A 16,136-nucleotide genomic window follows, 5' to 3' on the forward strand; every position below is an offset into this window, starting at 1 on the left:
CCCAGTCTATAAACCCATAACTGCTTTAAGCCTCCCACCCTCACCCCCATCCAACCTTGGCCATGAGCACACCAGCATTTGGGCCTTGGGTGGTGGTGTTATCAGAAAGCTACACAGTTTGATTACCCTCCTTTTCTGAGAAAGAAGAAAAAAGTGGCAACTTCACTAAGCCAATTCTATTTCTCCCTCTCATGTCACTCTTGGCTTTAATTTTTTAAACATTCTTTTTTTTTTGTCTTCAGACATTGTAAGAAGTAAAACCACTAATATATACTAAGTTGGTCCTTTATTCTGTTCTCTCCACATGTATATAGGCACTCTCTAATAATAATTAACCATATAAATCACTGTAATACCACTTAATCTTTTGACTTTGGAAGTGCAGTCATGAAAGTAAGGGATTGATTTGAAATAAGGAGATCTCATTCATCACATTATACTCTTGTATGGACACTAAGGACAATGGGAAAGTAAAGTCTTGAAGGGACAATTTCAATGTTAAATGATCTAAAGAGGAAATTAAACAAAATGTGTAATTCACTCCATAATGTGACCTTAGATATAATTACTATCTCCCATGTGTTGAGAATTGAATTTTCCATAGAAAGTTTCATACTCAACTCAAAAACCCATAAATACCTATCATCCCATCAACACAGCTTAATGTAAGTTGTAACAAAATATATTTCTCCCTATGATTTAAATACATGGGTCTCCTTAAAGTTGAGGAAGTGTTTTGAAGTACTTTTTCTTAAATTCCAAAGAATAGCTTCAAAACATATTATAAAATGAGTTACCAATTGAAGACCATTTGGTGAATTGGTGCTCCTTTTTAACTTTATAAATCGGGGGGGGGGGGGGGAGGGGGACCTGCAAAATCTATACACACTCTACTGTCTGATATGTGAGCAACAAATGCTAAAGCCAGCAAGAAAGTGCATGTAGTTTTAATTATCTTAAGTGGAAACTCCTACTATGGGAGTTCTCAGAAGAAATCCACAAAATGGAAATGATTCTGGGAAAATATCCTAATGGAGAACAGTGTTGTGTGGAACAATCTCTCAGAGGATGCTATGTGATGCCTGGAAAAAATGTCCTGTACCACCACAAGTCAAAGTCATCTCAGGGTCTATTTTTCAACCTTCCTATTTCTGAAAATTAAGGAACTATATTCTAGAGGAAGAACCAAGGAAAAGTCTTTAACTTATTCATTTACTGCAACTCTAGATAAAGAACACTCTGAAGCCACAAGGAATGTGAGAAGGAAATTTAGATGGCACAGCACACGGTGATCTCAGGCCCACAGGGACTGTGTCAGATCAGACTTTATACCCAAACAACAAATTTCAGAAAACAAGCAACTCTTGAGTGGAATTATTACTGGACTGAAAACAGAGACCTTCACATCATCTTCACTCATCTTATTTTATTCAAGAGAATGTATGACTTTGTAAAACTCATGCCCATCTATGTTGAAGACAGTACCATGACCCCATCCAACAGAGCAGTTAAAGATGTGACTAATCAAATTATTGCTATTCTTCTACCTTCAAACAGGCACTTTACTTCAATTCTTTTAAGATGAATAAAAAACACCCTCCTTTTTATATCTGGTTTCTAAAACCCAAGGGAAAAATAGACAAATTTATGCATTCACCCATAGATATATTCATTCATATACTCACACTTTCATTACCTCCCTGCCATCCCCAAATCAGACTAATTGTGACAATGTTAAAAAAACAGCAGTGATCCTGTAAACCAGAATATAAGTGAGGTGTCTGCCACATGGACTCCTCAGAACAGGTATCTTCATGATCTCAGTGGAATCCCCCATTCACCTGGCAGAGGTCAGGCTATCCCTCTCAACATTGCCACAGCATGAAAGTATAAGATATGCTCCCTATCACCTCTTAATATATACCTCCATTGTTTAAGATAGGCAGAGATTTCTCAGTGGCTAAAAAGATTCATAGAGGCCACATAGAAGACAGGAGGATTTTACGCTTCTTCTTCAGGAATTTTATTGACTGCTACTGTTGTGCTCTGTCCTTTAACTCTCCCCAGATTATAAAGCTGCCCTGACCTATTCCATCTTTTCTGGCCACTAAACCTATTTGCCCTTGGGATTGTTTCAACCCATGTTATGCCCATGACATATGCCAACCTACCCCATGCTACATCCTAACTGCAACCATGCTACTTGGATGAACAAAACAGAAAAGTACAAAAACAACTGTTTATTTAAGAAAGACCCTGTACCAGAGCACCTGGGTGGCTCAGTTGGGTAAGTGTCCAACTCTTGATTTCATCTCAGGTCATGAGATCAGGTCGTGAGATCGAGCCCCACGTCAGGCTCCTTGGTGAGTGTGAAGCCTACTGAGGATTCTATCTCTCCCTCTCCCCCACTTGTGCAGAGAGAGAGAGAGAGAGAGAGAAAGAAAGAGAGAAAGGCAGGCAGGCCCTGCACCAGGAAACATACTAAATATTTTTCACACATTATATTGTCTCATATGATCCTCAATAAACCTATGAAAGAAGCACCAGATAGGTATCTATTAAGGAGAGGGACATATTAGAATTGGGCTATCTGTGGCTAACAGGAACATATGTCATTCACATAGTTCTCTCCCTTCTAAGAAGGTAATCCCCCCCTCAGAGTTTAACCACAAGGAGAGAACACGGCATCAGGGCAATGCCAATACCTGTTCCATCTGACAGTAGTCATCTAGTTACAACCAATTTCATCTAGTGACAAAAACCTGCTGTGAGCTTTATTAGCCAATGACCACTGACAAATTTCTGAGCCCACATATCTTGCAATTCACCAAGGGGAACACTACTGAATGGGAGTCGTCATAGGTAACATCCTTTGTCTTCCTTGAATGACCAAAGTGACTGGACACATTTTTGTTTGTGTGCATTTACCTTTTCACCATCTCTCCCTGGTTCTCCTTTGTAACCTGGTAGTCCTTGAACTCCCTAAATCAAGCACAAAATAAAATCCGGTTAGTTATGTTTTGGGTTCACTAGAAACGATAATTCTACAATGTGTATCTATGAATCACATACTTGTATGCCAGGGGATCCTGGGACACCTGGTGATCCTGCAATTCCTTGATATCCCTAAAGAAAAGTAAACACAAAATAATTAATATTTCATCATACTCACTAAGAGCAGGAATCCAGGATTCACTCTTGTCTGGAATGTCTTACAGTTAAGACTTCACTTGGTGACTGTTTAAGAAACAAAAATAACAAAGTTTCAAATGCTGAATAAGGAATTAATATCCTCCAGTCTTTAGGGAAAAGGTCTCAAATATCTCTAGATTAATAAAAATAAACAAAAATGCTTCAATTAAAAGGAAGCTTTGGATTTGCAAAAACAGAGCCAATGTTCACAGCTTCCCCCCAAAAAAATGTTTTGCACACAGAAACATATTTAACATATTCGAGAGAAAAACACATAAGATTGGAGGATTATACAAATGGACTACATTTTGAAACCACCTGATTAATGGCCATTTGAGTTAATCCTTGGAATAAATTAAGACTTCATAAATGTTATTCCTCAGAGTAAGTCTTTAACAGCCTTTGGACTGCTCATTTTAGAAAGCTGCTGATGTTACCCATGAGCATGGCTGTGACATGTCTCCCCCACCTCCCAAGGCTGGGCTGTCTGTTGAGGCAAGGGTCACTTTGGTCTCCACCGCTTCTTACATATCCCTCCAGAAACCGGGCCTTTGGCAAAACAGCACCACTGTTTCAACAAGGCAAACTATTCATTCTTCACTCAGCACATGGCAATTAAACTCCAGAACAAACTTGCAGGCCCTCAACATTTGTCTAGGTTTCCCTAGGTCAATGTCACGTTGACTTAGACCACCTGGCACCTGCAAACACATTTCATGTTCTTATTCAGATCCCATCTCTCTCGGGTCTTACTGTTTGGATATAGCTTTCTGTTGTCAACAATATTAAAACAGATGTCATTAGTGTTTCCAATTATATCTTCATTGTTAAATCCAAAAGCTTCATTTCCATGTGGCTATTTACGGCTGCTTTTTGTATTCATCCACTCACTTGTCAGCACATTTTTAGCTATGATTTTAGAGATAGCAAAATTCCCTGCTTTACCACTCCCATTTTCAAATATTCCTTTTACTATTCTTTGCTAGGTCTAACAATACTAATAACAATAATAGTTGTCTCAGCAACATCAGTCTTACTGGTTTTCTCCCTTTATATTCACTCACATTTTTTATTCTGTAAAATGCTCTCACTCTCCAAATGATAGACTATATAATTCCTACCACCAAGCATGATCCTTTCCTTCATACTCTTTCAGTTCTTCACAGTTTATCAGAGTGTATCATCATGCTTCCTCCAAGATGTCTCAACAAATTCTTCTCTTGAATCCCTGTGCCCAATCCTTAAACATTTTGCTTCACCAGTGAGTCACTCGTCATTTTGCTTCACCAGTGAGTCTCATAACAAACCTTTCCACGCTCCATATTAAACAACCTGCAGCTTTCAAGCCCAACATATGCTCTCTGGGTGGCCACTGTCTCAAGTGTCATGGGATTATGTGCCCGCTTGATATGGGAAACCCAGTCCAATTCATTTCTTTATTTGCAGCACTGAACAGAGCATTTGGCATTTTGGGTTAATCAAACTTTGGAAGAATTTACCTTCATGTAATCCACACTGCATAAAGTGTGAAAAATCCCTTTCCCGAAGGAACGAGGTTATGTTTGGGCCGCTACCGGTAGCAAATTCAAGTTTTAGTCATGCCATGTGGTTCGTGTTCCCAAGAATGGCAGGAAGAAAGAACAAAGTCAATTCACACCGTTTGCTCAGCCTCTTATTTCTACCACTCTAGTGACCACTGAATCTCTTTCCTTCAACCACTTTGCTATCAGATAGGTCTGGAATTAAATTTCAACTCTGTCACTGGTAGCACATGCCCAAGAGAGTTAGGTTACTTATAACTGCTGCCACTTAGGATGCCTCCAGATCCTTCAAAAACCTGTATGCACTTCTCTGGACAGTCTGATAGGATTTAAAACAGGCTGCCGTAATTGGGAGAAACAATAATAGCAATGATTTATACAGAATTCACCAGAGTCCAGATTAAGTACTTCACTTAATTCATGTAACCCTCACAATCACCCTTTAATTAATGTAGGTGCTGTATTATCCTTATTTTCAGATGAGGAATCTGAGATTTAATCTTTATAAGATTAAATAACTTGCCCAAAGTTATTCGTTAGTTGATAGAGTCAGTGGGAACACTCTCTTATCAGAAAATGCTTCATGGTAGATCTGATCTTATGATTCTAGGATAATTAATCAGATTCAAAAAAGCATATTTGCCAGGCTGCTTTTAAATTGTTTAGAATTCTGAGTGCCCAAAGAATATGAATGTTCATAAAATTCCTCAAAAGAAAGTTACCATAGAGATTGGCTATTTATCAAAATGGCCGGTCATCTGCAAAGTTCACTGTAATGAATTATTTTTTTCACATTTTTTCAAAAGTTAAGCCAAATGTCGTATCTGCTTTATTACTTTTTTTACAAAACGAATCTTTTGTACAAGATCAAAAGCTGTTCTCTTCTTCGAAGAAGTAAATTAATATGATCCATTTGTTAGAGAAGACACATCACATTTTAATGGATTAAAGCAATGTGGAGATGCCCCAGACTGTGTTCCCAGCTCACCTCTGACTCATAATGTGACCTCAGGCCGAGTGATCATATCCCCAAATCCTGGGAGGCAACTCAATAAAGTGGAAAGACAATGAATCTTGAAATTGGAAGACCTTGGGCTGAATTTTTTCTCCTCCCTTTACTTTCTACAGGATTTTGACTAACTTTGCCTAGCTAAGTGTCAGTTTCTTACCACAAACCAGGATAACAGTGCCCACTTCATTTCTGAAAAGAAACAAACGGAGTCACAGGTGAAAATGCCTGGCAGATGCTAAAAACTCAAATGTGAGTTTTTCTTTTTATGTTCTTCAGATTCAATGGCCATTGTACAAAACCATGAGAACACTTCTGCAAAATGTGTGGCACCACAAGCACATGAGGAATGGCAGATCCAGTCATCTTCATGATTTAACCCTTTTGCAACATTCACATAGATCTAATGGTGAACATGTGAACAAGGCTTCAGTGTATTTTATAATGGCCCTGTTTGTTTTGTCTTTTGAAGAATTGCAATACAAAAAATAACAAATGCTTCCCACAATATGAGAACCAAGTTGATGTGGGATTTTTTTTAACTTAACGGTGAGAGGCATTCTAGAAAACTTAGTTATATAAAGAAATTCAAAGGTTATTTTAAAAGCTAGAGGAAGCATGATTAGTAACAAAATTAAGAAAAATCAAAACCACATCCAAGCTGGGGGATCCCAGGGTAAACCACCAGAAGAAATTGGATGAAATTCAGAAAAATAAAATTTGGACTGAAAATCAGGAAAATAAAGGTTAACAGGGAGGAATATTACAACACACAACAATTTCCAAGAGGAGCAAGAACTAAACACTGGTTGACTCATAGCAGGGTACACTTGAACAAGGAAAATGCCCTGAAACAGAAAAAATGATAAGCTTTCCATATAGCTCGCTGAGTTTTTATTGTTCTGAACACATAGGCTTCTGTGTTTTCAGGTGGGCGTGCAAATTTCACATGATCTTTGATCAATACTGTTCGACACTAATTTTGCCATTTTGCAATTATTAGCAGGTCCAAATATCCACCCTACGGCCATGTGCAAGATTTCTGACAGTAAAGTCTTTTCCACGTTCACAGAAAGTCTTTTTGTAAATGAGTCATTTTTTAGGAAAAAAATATTCTCACTGCCAAATTGTAGGGTTGAAGAATACAGAATCAATTTAATTTCCTTCCATGATTCATAGTTATAATGCTCCAGGAAAGATGTATAGCATTGAAATGGAAATTAAGGAAATAAAATCAGCAAATGTGCAAGGGTCACAATCTCTTCTGAGCCCAATTCTGATCAGGCCATAAAATATTCTGCCAATCTAAACATACAGATCTTCTCAAGTAGTGAGGAGGATAGAGTAATCAATTTTCTTTCAGTGCTCTAAACTCTAAAAATGAGAATAAAATACAGAGAAATCATTTTGGATGTCACTCTTCTTTCTGAAATGTAAGAATGTGATTCAAAGTTTATTCTACTACATTAATTTTCTTCAAAGTTTTCCAAAATTCCCACAGATACTCTTAAGTATACAGCCATGGTAACTAAGTAACTTAAATCAAGTGTGTATTTTTAATATCCACTGTGGATTCTTCTTGCCACCAGCACACTTTATAGCTCAACACAACTAAATTCAAAAAATATTCATAAATCTGTCTTTTCATGTGTAGCTAATGTAGAAACTCAACTCATTTGCCACCTAATTGAACTACCAGTCCAGTAGTTTATATGCTTTAACTGGCTGCTCAAATTACTTGACCAATACATCTCATTAATATATATAAAATTAAACCCGAGCTAAGATCTAAGAAAGAACTGGAATGCTATGGGAGGTGAAGAGTAGATAGGGAAGCTTTCTGAAGAGACAAGCTCAAAGGAACACTAAAGGAAGCGCAGTGCAGAAGAGGAAGCCCTTCAAAATGTCCATGAAGCATGACAAGATGAGACATATCCATGGAGACAAAAGAGACAGCACATGGGGAAGCATGCTGCAAACAAGACTGGACCAGTAGACTGCAGCTTTCATGCATAGCCTGTGGGTCTTATGAAGGATTTTTTTTAATATTTATTTTTGAGAGAGAGAGAGAGTGTGTGTGAGCAGGGGAGGGGCATAAAGAGAGGGAGACACAGAATCCAAAGCAGGCTCCAGGCTCTGAACTGTCAGCACACAGCCCAATGTGGGACTTGAACCCACGAACTGTGAGATCATGACCTAATCCAAAGTCGGACACTTAACCAACTGAGCCACCCAGGTGCTCCATGAAGGTTTTGGTCTTTAACCAATCCACTATACCAGAAGGTCAGACTGGAGCTCTGAGAAGCTTGCTTGCTACACTATGGAGGTAACAATTATAAGTGGCAGGGGGAAGCAGAAAGACCAAGTGGGAGGTTCCTGCAGGAGAGAGATAATGGTAGGTAGAACCTGAGTCCATTCAAGGTGTATTTAATTCAACCTGATGATGAGCTACAGGATGTCAGGAATCTGAAGTTATAGTATGATGCCCAGGTTTCTGATTTGTGCAGTGGATGGCAGATAATGTATCACTAACTGGGGGAATCTGGAGTAAAATACTATTATTTGGTTGCCAAATAACAGCACATTTTTTTAAATGTATTTTTGTGGACTAACATAAAAAATTTACATTTGACAATGGGAAGCTATAGACTTTTGTTGGGGGACAAAATTTCTACTCAAAGCAGACTACATTTACTATAAATGAAATTTATATCTAATTCTCCCACCCTTAAGTAAGAGTGGATGAGTGATAAATATGGAACACATCACCTGCTTTCCTATGATAGTTTGCCTTGAGCTAAGCACATAAAAGAAAAACACTGCCTACCTTTGACAACCTCTATCGATGCAGCTTGGTTCTCAGATTCACAAAACTTAATTAAACTTAGGTAAATTGCCTCATTCCCTGAGTATGACTACACTTGAAGTTATACTAAGCTTATTTCAAAAGGAAAATGTACAGTGTTGCTGGATGGCTCAGTCGGTTAAGGTCTGACTCTTAACTTTGGCTCAGATCATGATTTCACAGTTCATGAGTTCAAGCCCTGAATTGAGCTTGGTGCTGACTGTGGAGTCTGCTTGGGATTCTGTCTCTCCCTCTCTCTCTGCCACTCCCCTGCTCACTCGTGATCTTGCTCTCTCTCAAAATAAGTAAACATTTAAAAAAACAAAAGGAGAATATGCAACTTTTTAAGGTAACCAATAGCATCTTTAATAGTTCTTAACTTCCTAACCTAAATTTCTAATAGTAACATTTTCTATTCAAAGAGAAGTGACCAATAACTAGCCTCATTCTCTTTCTGTTCTGCTATATTTTTTCCATAGTAATTACCACAATCTGGTATCACTTATTATTATTATTGTATATTCATTATTGTTGTCCCTCCCTAGCGGAATGTGAGCTTCAAAATGGCGGGTTTTGTCTTTTTTGTTCATTGCATATCTCCTCAAACTGTAACAGTGCCAAGAGCAAAGTAAATACCCAATCAATATCAGGTATATGAACGGATGAATGAAAGAATGAATAAGAAAACAAACATATAAATGTTTATGGTGCCCAACCAGTCACTACTACTGATGGCTCTAAAATAATGGCAGAAACAGCCCTGCATTCATACAGATTACAATCAAAACAATACAAAATATAAGCATAAATTTATATTTAAAATCACACATGCTAGTTGTGTTATCAATCAATTCCTTCAAGAATTTAAACAGACAAGTAATGGGGCACCTGGGTGGCTCAGTCGGTTAAGCGTCCGACTTCGGCTCAGGTCGTGATTTTGCGGTCCGTGAGTTTGAGCCCCGCGTCGGGCTCTGTGCTGACAGCTCAGAGCCTGGAGCTTCAAATTCTGTGTCTCCCTCTCTCTGACCCTCCCCCATTCATGCTCTGTCTCTCTCTGTCTCAAAAATAAATAAACATTAAAAAAATTTAAAAAAACAGACAAGTAACATTTCTATATAATATTCTACACACACATCATTATTGTATATACTATCCATAATATAAAAAAAAATAATAATAAGTAATGTACTTAAGAGGCCCATGAGGAAAACATGGAGAGATCCATACAGGAGATTTACATAAGGGGTGTGTTCGAGAAAAATGAATTAGCTAGTGGACCAAGCTTTGTCTAGGAAAGCTTTACAGAAAAATTTTAAATCACATTTTATTTTACAAAAGGGAGATAAACTGCCCAAGTGGAAGATAGTTCATTTGAGGCAAGTGGTCCAAATTTTAGTTTACCAGTAAGACTCTCACGAGGGGTTTGATCATGCGTGTGCGTGTATTTTATAGTACAGGGAGACAGTGAGACAATAAACCTTTTTGCTAAAGGAATCCAAACTGAGGTGAAGTAAGAGCTCAGGTAGAAATAGTTTTCTCTAGATGTGTATTGTATACACATTTCAGTAAGCCTCTTCTTACAATTCTCTTTTCTAAGCTAAGTAACAGCCATTCCTTTGGCTTGTAACCTCACGTACCCCATTTTCCAGGCCTTAATCTTCATGGAACTCAGCCCAAAATTGCCCACAGCTCTTAAACTGTTGAGTCCACAACTAGAACCATGTTAAGAGTCTGAGGAAAACATAAAAACTTGTCTCATGGGTCTTATTGTTCTACTACTAATTATTCACCTCCTGTCACGCTTACTCTGCAAGCGTAACTGCCAGATTTCTTCCCTTTCCTTCCATTCTCTACCATCATTCTCGACTAATTTTAAAACAGCACCTCTTGTTTGGATTACACCTGAGGTACAGTCAATTCTCCCTGACAGACATTCTTCTGAGTTTTCACTCTCTCCCCATCTCTCTCTTGTAAGTCAAATCCAAATTCTACAATTCCCCATAGTATCCTAAACCAAATCTAACACTTCAAAAGCAGGACTGTCATCTTTCTTAATATAGACATTATATATTTACTAACAATGCCAAGTATTGCATCAGCCTTTCAGGCAACCCCATTACAAATCCCTTTTCACCACGGTTAAATTTAAATAACACATCCCAGACAAGTAAGAGCCATACGTTTATTTGGGTTGAATTTCACTACATTAGAACAGCCATTCTCCAAGTTCGCTAAATCTTTTTGGACCTCCATGTCACCCCAAATGCCAAAATAAATTCCAAAAGTGAAATCAAGAATTAAAAATTCTCAAAAATCATAATACAGTAAATGAATACAATAATGTTCAAAAAAAGAAACACTGGAAGAAATAACAGAACATGTAATTGTGAGAAAATTTTACATTACTAAAAATTAAAACAAAACTATAAACCAAATAAATAATTAAAAGCAACATTTACAACATAGATGTCAAAGAATTGATTCTCTTAGTGTATCGGAAGCTCTTACTAATCAACATGAAACATACTATCACTCCTATAGAAAAGGACGAGAGGAAAATCACTCTGTCAGACTTCTATATTCAACTACCACTTAAAATTTGTACTTGAACAGGGGCAGCTGGCTGGATCAATCAGTTAAGCATGCGACTCTTGACCTTAGGGTTGTGGATTCAAGCCCCAAGCTGGATGTAGAGATTACTTTAAAAAAAAAATTTTTAATCTTTTTTTTTCCTTCAGGTAGGCTTCACAGCCAGCGCAGAGCCCAACATAGCACTTGAATTCATGACCCTGAGATCAAGACCTGAGATCAAGAGTTGGATGCTTAATGACTGAGCCAGCCAGGCACCCCAAAAATAATCTTTCAAAAAATTCTACTTTACCATCTGATAAAATTTAATATATCCTAAACCAAACTCTTAATTTCCCTTGCCCTAGTTTCCATATCCATCCTTCCACATCTCACTGGAGTCTCCTTTGACTTCTCTCCCTCAAACTCAGGCAGGGTACATTATCAAATTCCATCAGCTCTAACTTCAAAATACCCCCAGAAAGTCAGCAGTTCTCTTTGCCTCACTACTTACTATCCTGATGCTAGCTGCCATCATCTTACTCCTGGGTTATTTTAAGAGCCTCCTAACTGATCCTGCTTGTGTCCTCATCTCCCTAAAATCTATTCTCAACTCAGACGTTAGAGTACTTTTGTTTGTAAGTAAGTTACATCACATCAGTCCTTTACTTAAATCCTCCAGTGGTTCCTCAGTTCACTTCAACTGAAAGCCAAAGTCATCACAATGGCCTGAAGAACCCTATTTGATCTCCCCTCCTTTCTCCCTCCTATGTACACAAATTCATCTCCTACTAACCTGCCCCCTCCCTCGTATTTGTAGTTTGATCAAGTCAGGTAACTTTGAAATTCCCCATGTGTGTTGACTACTTCTGTAAAGTTGAACCCTCCATAGACAGCTAGCCACTTTCTGGAATCTCTAGATGACACAGGGGTACAATGAAGGGGTGGGGGTGGGGACAGAGGGGTGCTGCATCATGGAGTGTGGCTCATTGACCAATCTATTCTTCTGTCTATTGGTAGCACTGTGCTATCAATATTCCTGAATCACTTAAGCCAATAATACAGAAAACCAACTCCAGATTTTGACAGTTTATTCTAGCTTACCTTTCTCTCTCAGTAAATGTGATGGCCTTCATGGAATCTTAGAAAATCAACATTGGACAGAACATGGGCCTCATCTGGCACCATCTTCTCATTTCCCAGATGAAGAAACTGAGGCCCATGAAACCAAAGCAATTTTTAAAAGCAAAACAGAGGGCAAAACAGCCTCGGATCTCTCCAAAAGCCAGAAAGGGCTTTGGTTTCATAAAGTACTTTAGTTCATGAAGAGTACTTAATAATGACAGAAAACAGACAGAAACAAACACTACTACAAAATCATAAAACAGTTCTATATATTTTCATAGTAGGCCTTCTTTCAAAAAAAATCAATGTCATAACAGTAGAATGTCTTTACTAATAGCACTACTCTGAACTACCTAGCAGGATATAGAAATATTTCCCCTGCTTCTCTGTATATAATGATAGAATAGCAAAATAGTAATATGCTCAGACACTGCTGATAGAAATCGAGAAAGGAGGGGAAGAATTTGAAAATCGCTCTTTCATTTTGTTTGAAGGCATTTTCCTTATGAAAATCCGTATTTCTCCAGAATGGAATAATTCCTATTTAAAGCTTTAGTTGACTTGGCCTGGTTACGTGAAAGAGATTCAAGCTGCTTATTGAAGGGGATAGCACAGAACCAAATCCAAACAAAGCAGAATTCCCTTCGAATTGTTCCATCCAACTTTCCTTGGTCCAGATGGCTTCAATCGCCAGCCAGAGACTCCACCCACACCTTCCCACTCCCGCTGTGCACTGGCCCTGGACACACACTAATGACCTTCAGCTGTTCTGGCTCCCAGACTCACTTTCTCTTCCTGCCCCAACTCCTATCTCCTACAGATTTCCTAAAGGGAAAAGGAGAGATTTAGGAAAAGCTGTACCTTTGGGTAAACAGATTAACATTAGAGAAACCGGTTTCTTATTGCTGCTGTAACGAATTATCCCAAACATAATGGCTTAAACGAACACACACTTGTAGTTCTGTAGGTCAGAAGCCCAACATGGCTTTAGGGAGCTAAACTAATCATGTCAGCGGGCCTGCATTCCCTCTAAAGGTTCTAGGGGGAAAAGTGTTCTTTCCCTTTACCAGCTTCTGGATGCTACCAACATTCCTTGGACATGGACACCTCACCCTGATCTCTGCTTCTGTCATGACATCTCCTCCCCTGACTCTGACACCCCTACCCCCCTCCTATACGGATCACTGTGATTATACCGGCCACTCAGATAAATTTCCACAGGATAATCTTTGCATCTCAAGATCCTTGATTTAATCATGTGTGCGGAGTTCCTAATCAATACATTTACAGGTCTTAGAGATTAGGATGTGGACATTATTCTGTCTTTTCTCTAACATCAGATAGTCTCTAATACCATCTAACCTCTAATATCAGGTACTATGTACCTATCCCTATAACTATACATAAAGTCATATACACATACAAACACATACACATGTACTCAATGAGATGACATAATAAATCCATTATAGCTCAGATAAAAGTCATAAAGCAATATCCATGATTATTAGATCAGGCTTATTGCAACTAGTTTCCAGTACTTCCTTCTTGACAAAATATTTAATAAGAAAAAAAAAAAGCAAACTAGAGCTGATAGCCTGTGAAAAGCTTGCTCAGCACTCACCTCGATTTATTGAATAACTTATACTAAATTATTATTATACAACTAATTAATATTAATTCTATAACTAATTTAATATAATTTAATACACTTATATATTTATAATTTATATATATTATCTATATTATTGAATTTATATTGTTAACATATATTAATTATATAGTAATATATTAATTACAATATATTAACATACATTAATATGTATCCATTTATATTAATATATTACATATACTAACATTACTAATATATTAATATAAGTACTTATATAACTAATATTTATAATTATATAACTAATTAATATTATAATTAATTGTTATACTAAATTATTATTACTGAATAATTTAGTAGTGCTCTCAGAGGAGCTCTGTGTCATTACGAGGTGCCAGCAGCTGATATTTCAGCATGTCAAGTGTATCTGCTTCAGAGGGGGAAAGCACCACAGCTACCAGTACCCAGACAGAGTAGGGCCCAGGAAAGGGTCTCCAGGGCATCCCACCACCCAGTGTGATTAGGGAAGAGTTCACACAGGGGCTCAGGCAGCACCATTACTGGGACGCAGGAGTCACAGTGAGGAATGCCACCAAGTCACATGACACTTTAAGTTATGAAGTGAGAACAGCTGGGATATAAGAAACTCCAAGGAAAATGTTGCCATGTTACAGGAGTTGAGGCTAAAGGCAAAGAGGAGATGTTAGATTAAGAACCCATTTGTTTCATTCAATTCAAATGTCTGATGATAACATTTTTCACCTTCTTTCCCACAAATCGCTACGAAGCTACTTCTGTACTTACCAGCTTGGCCTACAACGGCACAGAAAGATTCAAATGCCCATGCTGTATACCAATGTCCTCCCACCTACCTAAGGGTTTTCTTCCTGAAAACATCCACTATCACCCAAATCACGGATATTTTCCCCCTCTGCCTCATTTTCATCATCATAAAAACATGTTACAACATGTTCCATCTCTTAGTTTTTTTTTATTTTGAGAGAGAGACACAGAGACAGAGAACACTCAGGTGCATAAGTTGGGGGAGGGGCATAGAGAGAGGGAGGGAGGGAGAATCCCACAAACTGTGACATTATGACCTGAGGAGAAACCAAGAGTCGCAGGCCTAACTAAGCCACCCAGGCACCTCTCTCCCATCTTTTAAAAAAAACCCTCCTTTTATCCCACATCCTAACCATGCAACTGCTCCATTCATCTGTTCCTCATTCTACCCCTCAGAAAAAGCATCTATATTCAGTCATCATTTTACTTCACACTTTCTCCTGAACCCATTTCAATCCAGCTTTTATACCCACCTTCCCTAAACCCCATTTATCAAGGGCCCCAATACCTCCATCTAGCAAATTCAATGGACTAGGCATAGAGCTCATTTTTCAAAACTTCTTAGCAACAATGACCCAACTGAGCACTCCCTTCTCAAAATGCTTTTTCCCCCTGGCTTCTGGGGATGCCACCCCCTGCTGATTCTCCTCCTACTTCATTGGTCTTTCTTTCCCAATTTCCTTGGCTGCATCTTCCTCCCCTTTTTCCTCTAAAGACAGCCCAAGGCTCAGTCCACTGCCTTCTTCTCTTCTCTAATCTGTGATTACTCTCTAAATGATCGCATCCACTCTGGTGGCTTGATATAGATAAATCTACAAACGAAGGAGTCCCAACTGTGTATTTTCATTCCCTGAACTCACATCCCTGAACTCAAGATTCCTCTAATATCCTAGCAAGCACCATGGGCATCCTAGGAGAAACAAGGCATTCTCTCCCAGGGCTGTCCAGCTCAGTAGGCTGTTCACACAAAGATCCTCGGAGTCTTCCTCGACTCTTTCTCTCATGCCTCACACCTAATTTGACAGCAATTCTGGTCAGCTTTACATTAAAAAAAAAATCCAGAATATGACCACTTATCTTCCCTTTCACCACATCAACCCGTCCAAGCCAGTCTTACTTCTCCCTTAGAATCTTGAAATAACCTCCCACACATCTCCTGTTTCCACTCTTGCCCTATATAATCTACTCTCCACATAATATTCATATTTATCTTTCTAAAACATAAGCCAGGTCAAGTTACTTCCTATCTCAAAATTCCCAAATGCATTGTCATCACACTTAGAATGCATCCCAGTGTGTCAGTTGAGCAGCACCACCCCAGCCACCCGGCAGCTCCTCAGCTCTCTACAGCTTTTTGTGACCATTTTGTGACCTCTTCCAACTCCCTTCTCCAACAATCTCTCT

The 16,136-nt window shown here is 38.5% G+C and overlaps 1 protein-coding gene across 4 annotated transcripts in view; it reads right to left on the bottom strand.

The window, feature by feature from the left end:
- COL21A1 (collagen type XXI alpha 1 chain) overlaps nucleotides 1-16,136 on the bottom strand; it is a 185,264-nt gene that overhangs the window by 84,865 nt on the left and 84,263 nt on the right. For all 4 annotated transcript variants that reach the window (XM_047859716.1, XM_047859712.1, XM_047859713.1 and 1 more), the window contains 2 exons: nucleotides 3,073-3,126; nucleotides 2,929-2,982 (listed from right to left, as the gene is read on the bottom strand). In XM_047859716.1, the coding sequence (XP_047715672.1) occupies nucleotides 2,929-2,982; nucleotides 3,073-3,126 (108 nt within the window). The remainder of the gene's footprint in view (nucleotides 1-2,928; nucleotides 2,983-3,072; nucleotides 3,127-16,136) is intronic.

This window comes from Prionailurus viverrinus, chromosome B2, assembly GCF_022837055.1.
Source record: "Prionailurus viverrinus isolate Anna chromosome B2, UM_Priviv_1.0, whole genome shotgun sequence".
NCBI lineage: Eukaryota > Metazoa > Chordata > Mammalia > Carnivora > Felidae > Prionailurus > Prionailurus viverrinus.